Raw genomic sequence first — 18,523 nt, 5'->3', positions numbered from 1 at the left:
CAGAATGTTGTGAACCACAGTTTTATAACCAATAGAAGCCACATCTGATTTGTGAATGGAGAATAAAATTACACTTACCTAAGGCACGCGTGGAGCTTCGTCGCCTTGGCAACCAGGTCTTCCCACAGAGGCGTTCCATTCTGAAACAGAGGAAAAACAGTGAACGCTGCAACCCCTCAGTGAAAACACAACGGAAGCTTTGTACACGGGCATGAGGCCTGAGGGTGGTCTATCCTGCAGTAGAACCGTTCAGTTTCTTAAGGCGCGTCCACATTACTCGTGCTCGTGCTCGTGTGACTCGCTATGCACCCGAGTAATGTGGACGATATGACAAGTCACGAGACAACCAAATTTAAAATTTTTAATTTAAAAAATATAGCCAATAAATTAAAATACGACTACAGCCTATACACACTACGAGTAAGTATACTGATCCTCACGCGCCGAAGCCTGGCGAGCAACTGAAGTAGTGTGGACGAAGATTTACGGGCACAAGTAAAAGCCAGACGAGTCTCCCGACGAGCACGAGCACGAGTAATGTGGACGCGCCTTTACCCTCCCCAATTGTGTTCAGCATCTCAGGAACTAAAAACCATACACAACTCTATGGAGCCGAGTCCTCCTTGGGAACCCGCAGTTACTGAGCTACTGAAGAATCTCCCAATATTTTACGGGACCCGAAGTTCATTACCGTGTTCACAAGAGCCCTCCACTGATCCCTACCCTGAGCCACATGAATCCAGTCCATGTCACCTCATCCTATTTCCCCAAGATCTATTTTAATATTATCCACCCACATACGTCATAAATAACTCCCCATGGATGAAGATAGCACGCGGTAGCGTAGTTGCTTGAGGCATTATGCTACAAAATGGAAGGTCGCGGGTTCCATTCCCGATGAGGTCAGTGCATTTTTTTTTCGATTGACCTAACCCTTCCAGCCGCACTATGGCCCTGGGGTCGACTCAGCCTCTAACAGAAATGAGTACCACGAATCTTCCTGGGGGTAAAGGGCGGCCGGCGCTAAGGGTGACAACCTCACCGCCATCTGTGAGCCGTCTACAAAATGTGGGAGCCTCGATGTCTCACAACCCTATGGGCCTCCACGGCGTGTTACAGGGATAGCTTTACCTTTCGTTACCTGCGTCATAAAATCATAAAACTATTTTAAAATCCCAGATTGATAGCTCGGTCGGCATAGAGACTGGCTACGGCCGGGAAGGTCAAGGTACGATCATGGAAAAAGGTACAGTTTCCCCTGTCCTTAATTAGTTAAGCATTGTCACGAAGACATATGGGGGGATGGAGGTATAGCTCCACCGGTCTTGACACTGGCACTATATGAAGGTGCTAGGGACAAGATTTTCTCTTCTCCACGCCTTCCAGGCCAGTTCTGGGGCCCAGTTCTATACAGTGGGTCCCGGGGGCTCTTTCCCCAGGGGTAAAGCCGCAGAGGCGTAAACTAACCACTCACCTCCACCTAGTGCCAAGGTCAAGAATAAGTGGATCTATACATCCACTCCATATGCCTTCAGGGCGTAGTGTTTAATTACTTAAGCACAGGGACAACTTCACGTTAATACTATCGTTCATAGACGCTTAGCGAAGGAGGTTGCCGAATTGCGAAGTCGGCCAGTTATGAATGTCCTTCAGGGTTCAGGACGCACTGAGCTTCGTTTCCACGGTCCTTGGCGTGACAAGGTAAAGATAAAGTTGCCTCTGTGCCTAATTAAACCCAAAGTTATGAAGACGTGTAGGGGAATGAAGGTATAGCTCCACGCACTAATCAGAGATGACATGTCAGGTTCGCTACCCCAGCCCCGGCCGCTTTATCCCCGAGGAAACAGCTCCCCCCCCCCAAAGAAAACCCTGGATAGGAGGTTTAGTGGGATTAGAATCGGTCTGGATAAAATCTCTATTCTTGCCAGTAATCGAACCCTGGTTCCTAGCCTAGTTACTGTATTGCCTGAGCTATCCCGTCTCCGTGATATTCCTCTATGTTTCAGGAAGCCGGAGGTTGCGACCTCTCATTAGCGCCGTGGTTTCAAGATGCAACGAGGTGGTCCACGTGACACAGCATTGCGCAGCTGTGACGAACTTGAACTGGCGTTACTAATTGAACCTCTGAACCCAAATATATGCTAGTAGTTGCTACTCCGACCACGGATTCATCCCCATCAGAAACTGTGTCTCTGTTTGTTATCACTGGGAGACGTTTCGGCATGACTTCTTTGCGAACGGTTCAACTCATTAAAACATGGGGGGCGGGGATATCTGTCTGCACGCCTCATCTCCCAATCTTTCAGGTTCTTATAGTTATGAATGCCATTAGCTGGGATGTGACACCGTATAATCTAGTAAAATTCCATGACGTTTCGAAAGAAAGTAGTGCTTTTATTTTCAGGCTAAAGACCAAACAAATAAAGTAACCAGTAAAAATAAGAACGCCAGCAGATCGCTCTGTATTCCTCCGAAACGTCGACAAACTATATAAATAAAAGTTTGATTATAACCAAATTATTATCAGGGGATGTGACAAGAACCTCCCAATCTGGATTACGGATCCCTGAGGATGCGTCGTCATTACTGACACATCATTACGTCATCATTCTATTTTTAACATAAGACTGGGAACCGAAACTACCCTTTCGCAATCTCGCTGAATATTCAGGAGGTTTCTTCCATGAAACTGCTAAAATGTGACGTACCCTCAAGGATGGTTCGGACGGACAACATCAGACTGCAGTTCTACAAAACAGTTCATCATGTAAGATTTGAGGCTTTCACGGCGGTGACTATGAAGAAAGCAGTCTGCTTTTACCGGTTCTCACGGTCTCTTCGCTTTGCAGATTTCTTATATTTTTTCTTCTACCCTGAAGATGGAGGCGATACGTTCCTCCGAAAGGTCGGTTAACACCACATATACACGGTGCCAAATCCCAGAAGACTGCTTTCTTCATAGTTCATCATGTTTCTCGGAATTCAACATGTCCGCGAGCACGAACTAAAGACCCTGGGACCGGATTGCAAAACACAAGCACCGAATTAAAATTATCTGGTTCTGTCCATCGTCCAACGTGAAGAGGTGAAAATAAAGTGAGTCGCGACCTGCACTGATACAGGATCGGCCAAGTCACACCGGGGCAGTAAATCCTAACGGTTGGCAGTGGAAGAACCGGCTCTCGGAACTAAACTGGGGGCCAGTACTTCATCAAGGTCAACACTGAGAATTAACGATTCTGAACCATCTGGAAACGTAAAGATTAAAATATACAAAACCATAATTGGTTTTGTATGGGTGTAAAACTTTCCTCTCTCATCAAGAAAAGAACATACAGTGATGAGCAAGGCCCGGATTTTGATGACATGTCATCTTTTTTCCTTGTATCCTATGCGATGCTCTTAAATATATAAATCTCGGATATGAGCTGCTGGGTACAGAAATGTAAATTGTATAGGTGATTTTTTTGTCATTTTTTGGTTTAAGGTCATTTTTTCATAATTGCATGGAAGCGAAGTGTTCTTTTTTTCTCCTTTAGGTCATTTTTCTGGATTTTTTCGGTCATTTTATAGGTCATTTTTTAATATTTTCAGGTCATCAAAATCAGGGCCCTGCTTATTACATTTTTCGGTCATATTTTGGGTAATTTTTCTGGATTCTTTCGGTCATTTTATAGGTCATTTTTAAAATATTTTCAGGTCATCAAAATCCGGGCCCTGGCGATGAGTGTTTGAGAAGGGGTTGTTGAGGACAATATTTGGATTTAAGGGGGAGCAAGATGCTGGCGAAAACCGCATAGAAATGTGAAATAGTAAAACTGTTCCCGTACTTAATTAATTAAGCACTGTGCCATGAAGACGTATGCGAGAGTGGAGGTACAGCTCCACCATTCTTGATCTTGGTGCTACACTGAGGTGTGGTCAGCTTTACGCCCCCTGCTGCTTTACCTCGGGGGAACAAAGGCCCCGGCACCAACTGGAGAGGAGGCTGGGTGGGCCCCAGAGTCGGTCGGGACCCTGCTGGGAACCGAACCCCGGCCGTATTTGACAGAGGCTTAATGGTAGTAATGTTCGGTGTGTCTGGACACGTGAAATGGCTTGATACGCGTGATGTCAAGGCCGCCGACCTTTGCCCTCAGCCGGGGATGTCAAGACTTGAGCACTCGCTCATGACGGTTCCGCCTTTTTTCTAGGCTACTTCGCTCTGGCTGCTTTGGCAACAGACGCCTGGGCCTGTCTCCTTCAGATGTTCCTACCAAAACTCTGTATGCATTTATGTTCCCTACCGTGCGTGCTGCATGTCCTATCTCATCCTCCGTTTGATCGTTCTAACAATATTTGGTGAGTTCAAATTTTGAATCTCATCTTTATCGCTGAGTCGGTATAGCGACGGGCTACAGGCCCGGGGTTCAAATCCCGACAGGGGCAAGATTTTTCTCTCCTCCATAGCGCCCAGACCGGCTCTGGCACCCACTCTGCCTCCTCTCCAATGCGTAACGAGGGCTCTTTCGCCGGGGGTAAAGCGACCGGGGCGTCAAGCTGACCACTCACAAGAATCGAGTGCCCAGGTCAAGAACGATGGAGCTATATCTCCATTCCCCCATACGTGTCATGGCGTGGTTATTAATTAAGCACAGAGACGAGAAAAATAAGAGGTCAAAGAACAATCTGGAATTATTATTTTGAGGCCGGTACGCGCGCTCATTTGTCTCACATGTGAATGTAAACCATCAATTTCCTNACTGAAGAAAGCAGCCTTCTGGGATGTGGCACCGTGTAGATATTGTGTTAACCGACGTTTCGGAGGAACGTATCCCCTCCATCTTCAGGGTAGAAGAAAGAAGAAGAAACTCTTCGCTTGCGGAATTTATTTGTTCTTCTACCCTGAAAATGGAGGCGATACGTTCCTCCGAAACGTCGGTTAACACAATATCTACACGGTGCCACATCCCAGAAGGCTGCTTTCTTCAGTCACCGCCGTGAAAACTTCAAATCTTACAAGAATTTCCTTGTACAGGACCCACAAATCCGCACTAAGTTGACCCCTCGCTAACGCTTCAGCGTGTGGACTATCGTTACTTGAGGTGTTATCGTGGTTTCCCTCAGTGCCTCCAGGCACTTGCCTGCCATGATCAAATTAGTGCACGACTGGCTTAAAAATCCTTGCCAATTCATCGTTCATCCCGTCACTCGGCGGCGTACAGTCTGGGCAACTTCTTAAATAAACGAGAAATTCTCTAAGTCGTCTAATCCACCACAAAAAAAAAAATCCAACAACACAATTCTGTACGCCTGACTTTCAAGAACTGGGGCGCGTGTTATCCTCACAGGGACATTAAATTCGAGAAGAAGCTGCGAGGTCGGTCCCCACACATCGCCGGCTGCCCTGTATTCAAGTCCAGACTGGCCCCGCAATGCGTTGCGGTACATTGACCCCACAGTACACCTGATTGCGTCACAGTATCTGCCGCTGCTGCTCGCTCCGTAGGTTAGTGCAGCGGTCCGGCACTATTCCAGTTTCGAGGAAACAGACTCCTGGCCCTTGTCAGCAGATCTCTGATAGATTCTGAAGATATAAACAAGCGCGGGACAAAATGCACGAGGGTGTTCCGAAGCAATTAAAATATGGTGCTGGTCAAGCTTATGGCCGTTCAACTGACTAAGCTGCCGTTGCAGCATAAGATACGTAAGATAGGCATGATCTGCTTTACAAAGCCTGGTCTGACAGAGGACTTGTATATAGTGAACAAGGAAGAATTTTCAACAACACGCTTTATATGTGTGATATGTACACTTGACAAAGGCGAAGAATATTCAAAAGAGACAAACCCATCTTCTCGTCAGAGGGGATGTTACATAAGGACTATGATCGCAAAGGTTCAGTTGGGAAAAATCTCTGCTAGTGAGTCTCAAGGGACTTAACGCCAAGACGAATTGGTTGGCGGTAAACCGGCAACTGACTCTGATAGTGTTTAAAGGAGGAGGTTCTGAAGGCTCCCAGAGCCGTCAGACAGTAAAATATGGTCATGAGTCCCACAGAATCACTGTGCTGGCGAGGACCAGCAACAGTTTTGCAGACAGTCAGTCAATGTTTAAAGCAAAGTTGGAGAGTGAGAGCCAACAATAGAGGGGGGATGACCAGTAGCAGTCAGACCCCTCCTCTTGTCAGAGTCAGAGTTACTTTACGACTGGCGGTTTACCGGCAAATCCGTTCGTCTTGGCGACAAGCCCCTTGAGACTCACGACCAGCAATTTTTATTTTCTAACTGAATACTTTCTTTCGTAGTCCTTATGTAAAAAATCATCTGTCACGAGAGGATGGGTCTGTGGTCGAAGAGACGGCCCCATTTCAAAACACGTAAAAGTCATGGGTCCCGACATGCAGCACCGGGGACTACGGTGTGGCCGTCCACTGAACCCTACACCGCCCTCCCCGACTCTGGAAGGGGCACCTGGGCAGACACACGACCTGTACTGGCCCATGAATCACATGGACAGACAGTAGGAAACAAGAAACAGCTGAGAAAGCAAACAGCTGCAACTTAACCTTTCCCGCACGCGAACGGAGCAGGGGTATCTCAGTCACCATAGGGACTCACAGGGCTCTTTCCGCCGGGGTAAAGCGACCGGCACGTGCCAGATGACGAGACTAGATGGCGTCAGGGCGAAGATGATAGCAAATCCTCGTAGCCACCACCGTGGTCACCTCAAATCTCGGGGACCTTCCAATTTGATCTTCGGTTCCAGCGCTTCTATCGGTAATTTGTAAGGTCTGAACTGTTAAGATTGTTCCTTAGCAGTCTGTAAGACTTAGCGCTGCAGCCCTGCGTGGGTCTTAGCCTCCTCTGGAGGTTTCGTAACAGTGTATTTTTACACAGTTGAGGCGTTATCCTCACGCCCAACCCCCAACCCTGAGGATCAGGGACTACACTCCGTCTGGACCCTACCCTGTGACCTGTCTTGCATTGGTAGCCTTACCAGGAGCTTACGTTCCCGCCAGCATACTCTCCGGGTCACTGGGGCACGCGAACTTCCTCTCTGTAGTAAGGAGGCAGTCATTTATGTTTCTACACAGGCCATGGGGAGGCTCCTCATTGTACCCCTTTACAGTCAGACTGCTATTTTTGTCCTTCTTGATACGTGAATTTTAAGTTTGGTTTCCATACAGACACAAATGGTCTTGGACCCCCTTCCCCACACACACACACACACACACACAATAGTAGGACAAAGCTCTAACAGAACCAGTCGTCAAATACATTACGAAACAAACGAGATAAATATCTCAACCCCGACATGGGAATGGCTGTTTGGGGGGGGGGGTGCTAGGCCCCAATGCGTTTGGCAATACTCCAAATCACTTTATGGTTCTGTCACTTGTTTTTAAATTTCATTTGACTTCCCCCTTCCCTTCTGCAAGCGGATCAAAGTGACGCGTCATGTTTTTATTTCGTTATAAAACCCAGCCCGTGGCTCTTCTAACATTTGAATTTCCACTGCTGCATATGACCGGAAAACAGACTGCTTGAAAATAAATGCTTATTTTATGTAGCTGTGTAAGTACAGACGGGAGGTTGGAGAAAACTGCATGAGGAGCTTCATAACTTGTTCTCTTCTCCAAGTATAATTAGAAGGATCAAGTCAAGGAGGATGAGGTGGGCAGGGCATGTAGCACGAATGGGGGAGACGAGGAATGCATATAGGATATTGCTGGGAAAACCAGAAGGAAAGAGACCACTGGGAAGACCAAGGCGTAGGTGGGTGGACAATATTAAAATGGATCTTAGAGAGATAGGATGCGATGGTATGGACTGAATTGATCTGGCTCAAGATAGGGACCAGTGGAGGGCTCTTGTGAACACGGTAATGAAACTTCGAGTTCCATAAAATGCTGGGAAATTCTTGAGTAGCTGCAGATTTGGTTTCTCCTCAAGAAGGGCTCAGCTCCGCAAGTAAGCAAGCTGTGTAAGTACAGATTGCGTTGCTACATTATTCTCTGTACTACAGACAAGTTCATCAAAGCTGCATACATTTCAAAGTCGCCATAGAAACATTTCTGGGCTTCACATTACACAAATGCATATACCATTCCATTCAAAAAACCTGATCGGAAGAGGCCACTGGGGAGGTCTGGGCGTAGAGGGCACGAAGATATTAAGATGGATACTAGTAGAACAGGGCGTGAGGGTGCGATTGGATTTATGTGGCTCAGAACTGGGACTGGTGCCACGATCTTTCAAACGCAGCTATGAAACTTCGGGTTAAGTATAAGGCAGGGAATTTCTTGACGAGGTGAGCCACTATCAGCTTCTCACAGACTCTGCTATATTTAATTACATTAAATGACACGGACGTTGGATCACAAATAAAGGGGCTGTAATAATGGCTGGGGGCGGGGAATGCAGGCGTAGGGGGTGGCCTCCAGTGACGTAACATCTGCAGCCATTTTGGAACAGGTCTGAAGTCTGAAATGGAGGAAACACGCGCACACACTCACACAAAGTGCGGTGATCGCAAATAGGTTAACAAGAAGAAATTAAAAAGATTCAGGATCTGTAGCTCAAGTCGCCGTTACGCTCCAGGCGTCAAGGGGCCGTCCGTTCTTCGTTAAGTTCCGCGCGCCTGCTCCAAACTGCAAAAAGGCCCTGATACACGCGGCTGCTTCGTTTAAAGGAGCCGCTCCGAATAGCAACAGAGCTCTTAAGCAAACTGGGCATGACCAGTAATGGGGGCTTTGCACAAAAGCTTCGAAAGCAAGGCGCCCCATAAAGAAAACACTTGTTCACAACATTAACCATTTAATGCAAAATGCTTACGCTCTCTGTACCGTGTACTTTAACATTCATATAATGAGCATTCTGTATGTGATCTTACAGCGCTGCCACGCTTACTCGAGGGACTGTCCCTGCATCTGCCTGGACGGACTGGGGAAAACCATGAAAACATCAGTAGGGATGGTCCGGTGCCTCAAAAAGGGTTCGTACCAAGGAGCTCCAAAACATGAGTCTAGAGCAGGCCTGTCAAACTCAACTTGTATGGAGGGTCACCTCAGCCCTCTAAATAATAGTCCAGGGCCGCACTTCAAAATAGAAATATACATTAGATTTTGATACAAGAAAATTTAATTTTATTTATCATTTATGAATAATTTCAATATAATTACCTAAAGTCACACATCTTACAGTTTTAAAAAGCAAGAGAATGCCATTTTTGACAAGTATCAAACAGCTTTCCTATGTCAAAAGAGAGATTACCCAAGAAATTATGTTAGAAATAGCAAAACACTGAATTTCCTGCAGCCTGCTAATTTATGTCTGCGTGAGACTTCTTGTCTGTTGGAAAATTGTCTTTACAAAAAATATTTCTACTAAAATTTTAATATTGATTTTAATATCAATTAGCTCTAAAAGGGGCCGCACTTTGTGGTTATGGGGGCCGCATGTTTGACACGGCTGGTCTAGAGGATTACCGCTAAGCCAGCCCGCTCGGTTTCAATGCTTTGCCAATTGTTATATATGTATACATATGTATATGCAGGATGTCCAAGGAGGAAAGGTCAATATTCTGGGAAGTCATAGTATCGGTCATTCTAAGCAGTAAAGTGTCTGTACATGTGTCCTATTCCGAACGGTTTCCGAGATAGAGCTATTTCACTGTAAAGTAAGTAAGTAAAGCTATCCCTGTAACAGACCGTCGTGGCGCATAGGGTTGTGAAACGTCGAGGATTCCACATTTTCTAGACAATCGGCTCACAGATGGCGGTAAGGCTGTCAGCCTTACGCACCGGCCGCCCTTTACCCCCAAGAAGATTCCTGGTATTCATTTCTGTTAGAGGTTGAGTCGACCCCAGAGCCACAGTGCGGCTGGAAGGACTAGGTAAATTTAAAAGAAAAAATCCCATGACCTCATCGGGATTCGATTCCGCGACCTTCCGGCTTGTAGCATAGTGCTTCAACCAACTAAGCTTCCAACACGAGTCTAGAGGATTACCGCTAAGCCAAACCGCTCGGTTTCAGTGTTTTGCCAATTGTTATGTATGTATATATATGCAGGGTGTCCCAGGAGGAAAGGTCAATATTCTTGGAAGTCACAGTATCGGTCATTCTAAGCAGAAATGTGTACATGTACATGTGACCTATTCCGAACGGTTTCCGAGATAGAGCTGTTTCACTGTACAGTTACAAAACTGTTGATAAGACAGAGACATTACGTAGTGCTTCTGATAACGGTATTTATTGTTCAAGTGACAAAGTTGGTACAGTTTACCTAGTATAATGCATTTTTTAAAATTCCACCGTCAACATCAGTGCACTTTGCCACTTGTGTGAGGCCATGGCGTGTTGCTACTGCCACTTTACAGTGAAACAGCTCTATCTCGGAAACCGTTTGGACACATATAAACTATGACCTCCGAGACTACTGACATTTCCTCCTTGGACACCCTGTATATGTATAGGGGCGTTAGAAACTAGTTTTATACAGACTTGTCCTCTGTGTCGTGATATCAACATTGCAGAGGTATATGCTGCCTCTCTTCTCAGGGTCGAGGTGTATGTGTGGGGAGTGAGGTTAGAATTTGTCTAGGTTTTATGGGTCCTGGCTGGGACAAGAAATTTTTCTCCACTGGGGTCCATCCAGCCTCCTATACAATGTATATCGGGGTCTCTTTACCCAGAGGTAAAGGGGCCGGGGCGTGAAGCTGACCACTGACTTCCATCCAGTGCCGAAGTCAAGAATGACGAAGCTATACTCGTATGTCCACTGTCCCATATGTCTTCAGGAAGATGGTCACTCAGACTTTGCGGGGGGGGGGGGGTCAGGATCTAAAACCCGATCCCAGGCAATGGGACTAACATGTACGAAAATGGAAAACAAAACTACACGGTGTCATAATCCAGAAGAGCAAAATCTGAACTATAATTGCTGCAAAATCCTGAAAACTACAACTTCACTCTGGGCTACAAAATACGAGTCAGGACGGCCCCTCAAGTAACTAGCTGATCCCCAGCATAGGGTGTTACTCCAAAATCAACGGGTATTCAACTACGCAGGAAATACTACATGAGGCCCTCATCTTTCAACCCGGTTCCACTCAATTAGTGAAGCTAAACAAGAGTGTGTGCGGAGGGGGGGGGATGAGATTCTCACAGCTGTGACGATGAAGATTCCTGTCCTCTGGGATGTGACATCATGTAGTCTTGCAGACATTTACCCACGTTTCAAATAATGCCGGAAATTTTTCTACCGCGTCATATTTCCTTAAGAAGAAATTACATCAACAAGGTTTTACTTCCTTTCATTACTATTGCTAGTTACAGCAAGGATTGTGCATTTTGACTAGTCAGGAGGATGAAACTCAAACGGAAACGAGGGTCAATATTAAAACGGATCTGAATGAGATTAGTTTGGAGTATGTGGCAAGCTTTTGTGTCAACACTCTTTAAATTGGGTTTAAATATACGACAGTCGCCATGCTAAAAGAACTTGAAGTATCAGATATATAGTCACTTGAACTGGAAATGTGCCTCTTCTTTGCAAAATTATAATAAAAGTTCTTTGTTTACATCGTTCTGACAGACCAAATACATCAGAATCGAAAGCTGCTTAAGATAATCAGCGTCGGAATTAGTATTCTTTATATCAGGACATATTAACTGCCGCTTGGTGACATTCTGTCAAATGCAGTAAAACATAATTTTGTTTACTAATATCACATTCTCATTGCAGTTCTAACTCACGTGAGGGCAAACGAACAACGAAGTACATACCGCCAAACTCCACGCTCTGCATTGTACACAATTCACAAATGCAATTAAAGTATCATAATACACATAAAATATAAAACATCTTCCGGTAATTAGTTCTACTTACTTTCATATCACTGATGATTTGTTGGAATAGTCCTCCAAGAGCACTGCACTCTCTTTCAACATTTCCTTCCATATTGATTTACTGAATTTGGTACACTCCTAAGACAAGATAAGAATTACTCGTATCCTTTCCAAGCAAGGGTGTTTAATAAGAACTCCTTCACAGAATTCATGACCGAAGCACAACAAACATGGAAACACGGTGCACTTATTACCATAGTGGGGTGTTGGCTCCCCTCGCGTCTGGTTCACAAAAGTTTAAACACGTTGTTTTGTTTTCATACTCAGGCCAATAGCACTATGACTTCATTCATCCCACTCAAAATTATGAAACACTTAAGTCACTGTAGGCCAACATACAACACAAATGTAAAATACAATGCCGCAGGAACAAGACTACCCTCAGTCCCAGAAACAGGATTACTTAACTGCAATGATTAGGCTGTTCGCTTGAGTGAAATAAACGTTTTCAATTCTGTCTTTCTCATATTAATAACACCACCATGGGTCCTTCTCCTTTCGTACCAAGACGATCACAAACAATCCTCTCTCCGCTAACTACCCTCACCCTAGCTTTCTCTCCAATCATTATTTCCACAGATTATTTCTACCAGCAAGATGGGTTAAAAACTGGATTGCTTGCTGTTTGGCCAATGTACCGCAGATCATTCTTACTACTCCCATCTGCAGGATACTTGTTTCCCTCTAATCCAAGCCCATTGCAGAATCCTGCCATCTAACTGACAACATTGAAATTACGTCCATCACGCCAAGAGCCACATGGAATCACAGACGCTGCTACGCTGCATGCGTAAGCGTTAATTTTTTCTTATTGCTAGTGGGTTGGGACTAAGTCTCTTGTACCGCGGCCACTTCTGGCCTCTTGTAACAACTCCGGATGATAGGTGAGGGTGATTGTGGAGCAATTAATTAGGTTGCTTTCTAAACATAATAAATCCATCAATATTTCTTAGATATTCGAGTCTGTCGATACTTTTCATTCGATTGTGCCAATCAGTAGGGCCAACTAAACCGAACAGCCAACAGCTGAGAAGATGTAGTGTATTTATGTATGTGTCTGTGTAATGCGTTTAACGTAATCGGTAGAGTATTATTTTCTGGGCTCTTACGCCCATATAGTCTGGTACAAGTTTCGGAAGAACGTATTGCTTCCATCATCAGGCTCGAAGATTAAATCTAGCAAGCAGCCGCCAAGAATAAAACAGCAACCTTTATTAGGCCGTACTGTCATCGAACGCATCAAATCAGTGGTTATTATCTTCACTTATGTGACATTATATAGTTTTGCACAACATTTCGAACCAGAAAATTTCATATTAGTAAGGCAAAGTTAGTACAATTGGAGGAAAAGCTTGTTAATGGAAGCAAACAGAATGACGTGTAGAAGTCTGATTAGGCCATGATCACTGCGCGTTTCTTGTAATACCCCAACCCTCTTACTGTAGTGTATGCGATAGGCGAAGGATGACGGGTGTAGTTAATGGCTGAATAGATAAAGGAAGACGTTCATGTTGGAGTTTCACCAACTTTACCAGCAGAAATATCGGATTCTTACTGATATTGTTTGAGATTTTACCTTGGCCTACGTAACAGACTGTTACACGCCGCATGCATTATAATTTTTGAAATCAATATGTCTTTTCTGAGGGGATCGGCCAACTATGTGTGGTGTACCACAAGTGTTTTGGGAAAAGGTGCCACAGGCGCCGTTTTTCAAGGTGTGAATAAAAACAACGGTGAACCAGTTGCAGTCAAGACATTTAATCAGTTGAGTCATATGAGACCCCATGATGTCCAAGTGCGCGAGTTCGAAGTACTAAAAAGGGTTAAACATGAAAACATTGTTAAACTTCTTGCCATTGAGGAGGAACAGGAAAGCAGGGGCAAAGTAATAGTGATGGAGCTGTGCACAGGTGGCAGTCTGTTTAATATTTTGGATGATCCAGAAAATACGTACGGTTTACAAGAAGAGGAGTTCCTGCTTGTTTTAGAACATCTGTCTGCTGGAATGAAACATCTGCGAGATAACAGACTTGTACATCGAGACCTGAAGCCTGGTAACATAATGAAGTTTATTACTGATGATGGAAGCACTGTATATAAGTTGACTGACTTTGGAGCTGCCAGAGAACTGGAGGAAGATCAGCAGTTCATGTCACTGTATGGAACGGAAGAATATCTCCATCCAGACATGTATGAACGGGCAGTTCTTCGCAAACCCGTAGGCAAGACATTTGGAGCAACAGTTGATTTGTGGTCAATAGGTGTTACTCTGTACCATGTTGCTACAGGTAACTTACCATTTCGACCTTTTGGTGGTAGGCGTAACAAGGAAACAATGTATTATATCACAACGAAGAAGGCATCTGGAGTAATTTCTGGTTCGCAGACAAGTGAGAATGGGCAAATAGAATGGTCCAAGGACTTGCCACACAATTGTCAATTGAGTGCAGGATTGAAGAAGCTGGTTACGCCTCTTCTGGCAGGTCTCCTGGAAGTGGACTCTCAGAGAATTTGGAATTTTGAAAGGTTCTTCAAGGAAGTTACATATATACTATCCTGCAAACTAATTCACATATTTTATATGAATAAAGTACAAAGTATTAGGGTGTACCTCCCTCCTGATCGAACACCGGGAGAACCCCTCCCTGCTGAGCGGATGTGTGCGGAGCTGCTCTCTCCAGAGAGGACATATGGGAGGTTGCAGAGTTTGGTGCAGGAGCAGACTGATGTTGCTCCAACCAATCAGATTCTTCTTTACCGGGACTCAGTGTTGTTGTCGCTTATTGAAGACTTGCCTGCTGGTCATTCATACCCCGTGACACATGAAGATAAACCCCTGATGCTGTTGAGTAAGGAGAATAACAATGTTACATTGGCTTCAGAAGGAGACATACCCAAGTTTCCCAGTTTTCCAACACTTGTGTCAGTGGAGACTGATGCGAGCCTTGCCAAGACATGCTGTAGTGTGGGGCATGCCTGCAAGAGACGTGTAGAGAAGCTCTCACAAGGCAGTCTCCTTATTCACACCTGTGTGGAGCAGTTCACTGCAGTGGTCACTAAAGAACTCAAGGATGTGGAGGCCAAAAGCAGGAAACTGTGTTACTTGACCCAGCATGTAGAGGAGTCTGTCGAGGCAGTGACACGTGCACATAATATGATACAGGGCCTGTTGAAGTTACTGGGTAATGTTGACAGTGACAGCCAAGGTGACTTAACTGCTCCAAGCCGTGAACTGGTCAATGAACTTTCACCTGCCATCCAGCAGCTTCACCAGCGATATGTTACTGAACGTGCCCTGCGTAACGAGTGGTTTGATACTACTCGTGACTTGTCCTGCCCTGCAAAATCCTGTGCTGCTGCCAGAGCCCGCACGATGGTGGATCGTTTGCGTGATTCGTGGCAACACCTGTTGCGTGACCGAGCTACCCGGAGCCTTACCTATAATGATGAACAGTTTCATGTATTGGAGAGGATCAAGGTTGGCGAGACTGGACGGCGTTTGCGTTTACTTCTTGACACAGAATGCCAGCCTGCCGTTGCCCAGCTGGCTGATGCCCTAGCAGATTGGTATAAGATGGCACAGACAGTCTATCTTCAGGTACGCATACTCGAGAAGGACTTGGATGCCTATGAGAAACGTCTCGAAGTGTTCTCTTCTCGCCTGGTAGACAGTGACCGTGTCTTCTATCAGAAACTTGGGGCTCGGCAGGAAGCCAGAACAAAGCCTGCCCCTGTGAAACAGATAGACAAGGTGCGTCAGGACGCAAAGGTGATCCACAGTAGCTTCAAGGACATCATGGCAGTGCAGGGTGAGGTGATGTCCATGGTGAAGGAAAACTCGCAGATTCTGATGCAGTTCCAACAGCTTACAGAGAGTCTTGTTCGGGACAGTGGTAACAATGGAGAGGAGACGCAGCGAATCATTTCATAGCATGCTACGCGTTGTGGGTCAGGGTGGTGTGCAAGTCCTGAGGTGGAAGAACAGAAATAGCCGTCTGTATGGCACAAACTTTCACATTTTAGAGAACAGCATTTTGGGATGTGGTGCCATGTAGATATTGTGTTAACTGACGTTTCGGAGGAACGTATCGCCTCCATCTTCAGGGTAGATTTTATTCTTTTTTCTTCTACGCTGAAGATGGAGGCAATACATTCCTCCAAAATGTCGGTTAACGCAATATCTACACGGTGCCACACCCCAGAAGACGCTCTCTTCATAGTCACTGCCGTGAAAACCTCAAATCTTACATTGCACAATTCATATTTCAATCCAGATAAAAGAAATGTGTTTGACAGTTCACAGTACCAAGGGGTGGTCAGATTTTATCTGAGGCCAAGATTATCAACAATATTGTCATGTGAGATGTAATAACGTGTAGTTTGACAGAAATTCCTTGATGTTTTTGAGGAGTGTTAATGAACTACGTAGTTACGTAGTGTTACAACGCAGAAGATTGCACTCTTCATACTCAGTACTGTGACAGCCTCAGATCAGACTTGGATTGTCAAGATCTGGAACCAACAGATGCCTGGCCTCAGGATTGTGTGCAGCACTTAACAGTATTCATATTTGGACATGTGGTCCAGAAGCAGTATTGTAATGTACAGCATAGTTGATACCTGTTAATGTAAGTGTAAAGGTTTGCGACGAAGGTGTATTATTAAACTGACTGATATGTTGGACATTTTGACTTGACTTGTTTCTGGCCAAAGAAGAAAAAAAAGAAAGAAAGAAAGAAAGAAAAAGGATACTGTAACTGCCGCTTCCTTCTCTCAGTTCTGTCCAATGGACCAAACAGAGTATGCTCAGCACTATGTAGTTACTGGTAATGTAATTAATGATCTTCAAAAAGCATGTTGGATGTTCCAGAAGACAGTAGTACCACTATGAGATCCTGGGACTGCGCTGAGTACTTTGGTTTCCCCTGCCAATCTTCATTCCACCAAATTCTCCATCATAATCACCCGGGGCAGGTATAGTAGGCCAATCAGTGGCTGCCGTGCCAAGTGAATCCAGTTGGACTCCACCCCCCAACTAAGTGAAAAAAAATTAGAACCTCAGATCTCAGAAATTTACATTTACTTTGATTAGTTCAAACCGTTGCATTTTTTTTTTTATTAAAAGTGGTTGATCAGTGTGTTGAATCGAGAGATTTGAAACTTCTGTTTTGCTGCACTAGCAGAAGTTCATAGCATGCTAACAGGTAGTGTAAATATCTTTTATAATGTGACATAACCGCTGAGTGAGCAGTTAAAGTACAGACCATCTGCTGAATAAGGCCCATTGAAAGATTTATGTACTCTACAAAAAATATAAGGAATGTTATTGTGTCAGAAAGCTTATAAAAAATTGTAAATAAGTGTTGTAAGTCAGGGTCTGAAGTAATATTTTTGCTACCCGCTGGCTGTACAGGTCTAAAACACAGTTTTGTCACTTTTGTTATCTGATATGTGACTCACTTCCCACATGCCCACTTCATGTGAGTTGTATGCTATATAGCAGTAATCCTCTCAAGTTTAGATGGAGACTTATTCGAAGAAATTAAAATAAAAGATTTTAAGATGAGGGTAGTGCTTGTCTTGCAGCTTGTTTGATATTGATGACATTCTTAGACAGTGGTAAAGCAGGGCTAAGTGCAGAAACAACATTCAAGTAAATTCAGTAATTTATCCAGAGTTATGTAAGGTCATGCATTGTTTCTGCAGATAAAATTATGACATTTTTTTGCAATCAGACATGTTATATTCACTTGGTATTATTTTGGTTACATTAATTTTGAAATGTAATCTGTTGTTTCCAAACTGCTGAGCATGCACATCTTATATGAACCCTCTTTGTATACTTTATATATATTCAGCTCCATGAAGTTACTTCTATATAATGTGATGGAATATGACCTTATGCTAGGCAGTGGCTCGGAAACACTGCCTAATAGCCGGAATAGCAGCAGAAGTGGAAGTCATTTTGCTAGGCAGTTGTGTGCTAGCACCTGTTTCTGCGGCAACAAATATTAGCAAAGACATTCTGTGACAACAAACAACAAGAGGACAATTGTAAGATTTGAGGCTTTCACGGCGGTGACTATGAAGAAAGCAGTCTTCTGGGATTTTGTACCATGTATATGTGGTGTTAACCGATGTTCCTCCGAAACGTCGGTTAACACAACATATACACGGTACCAAATCCCAGAAGACTGCTTTCTTCAAGAGGACAATTGATTGTTCAACTTGGTGACTTATATTTGGGCCATGTGGTGGTTATAAAAGGGAGTTCATCCATGCATTCAAAGCAGTCTGAGATTCTTCATAGAGCATCCATCAGACAGGAGTCGTAATTCATCCGCAAGAGAATTCAGAAGTTCCATGTGTGAGCTGTTATAACTGACGTAATTGTAAAGAAGTGCCAATGAACCCAATCATCAGATCCAGAGCCCATCATTATTAGTTACGCTAACCCCAAATATGTGACACTTCTTTACAATTACAGTCAGTTATAACAGCTCACGCATTGAACACCTGAATTCTCTTGCGAATGAATTATGACTCCTGTCTGTTGAATGCTCTATGAAGAACCTCTGACTGCGTTGAATGCATAAATGAACTCCCTTTTATAACTACCACGTGACCTT

General features: G+C 44.5%; 2 protein-coding genes across 8 annotated transcripts in view; one reads left to right on the top strand and one right to left on the bottom strand.

Moving 5' to 3' along the window:
• LOC111863589 (protein MTSS 2) overlaps positions 1–12,502 on the bottom strand; it is an 87,645-nt gene extending 75,143 nt beyond the window's left edge. For 6 of the 7 annotated variants that reach the window (XM_033751118.1, XM_033751119.1, XM_033751120.1 and 3 more), the window contains exons 1-2: positions 11,872–12,501; positions 79–140 (exon numbers count right to left, since the gene is read on the bottom strand). In XM_033751118.1, the coding sequence (XP_033607009.1) occupies positions 79–140; positions 11,872–11,943 (134 nt within the window). In that variant the 5' untranslated portion in view covers positions 11,944–12,501. Of the gene's footprint in view, positions 1–78; positions 141–11,871 lie in introns of all 7 variants that reach the window. The other variant, XM_023850049.2, reaches the window with a different exon arrangement.
• A 223-nt stretch (positions 12,503–12,725) lies between these two features.
• LOC111863609 (inhibitor of nuclear factor kappa-B kinase subunit epsilon) lies at positions 12,726–15,997 on the top strand. The gene has a single exon (XM_023850080.2). The coding sequence runs from the start codon at positions 13,525–13,527 to the stop codon at positions 15,823–15,825; it is 2,301 nt and encodes a 766-aa protein (XP_023705848.1). The 5' UTR covers positions 12,726–13,524; the 3' UTR covers positions 15,826–15,997.
• Positions 15,998–18,523: the final 2,526 nt, after the last annotated feature.

This window comes from Cryptotermes secundus, unplaced genomic scaffold (genome assembly GCF_002891405.2).
Source record: "Cryptotermes secundus unplaced genomic scaffold, Csec_1.0 scaffold57, whole genome shotgun sequence".
Taxonomy (NCBI): Eukaryota; Metazoa; Arthropoda; class Insecta; order Blattodea; family Kalotermitidae; genus Cryptotermes; species Cryptotermes secundus.
The sequence above is the reverse complement of the archived record's forward strand: the minus strand, read 5'-3'. Positions and strand labels throughout refer to the sequence as shown.

Coding starts and splice junctions, on each gene's coding strand:
- LOC111863609 (XM_023850080.2), top strand. CDS start 13,525: ATGTCTTTTCTGAGGGGATCGGCCAACTATGTGTGGTGTACCACAAGT.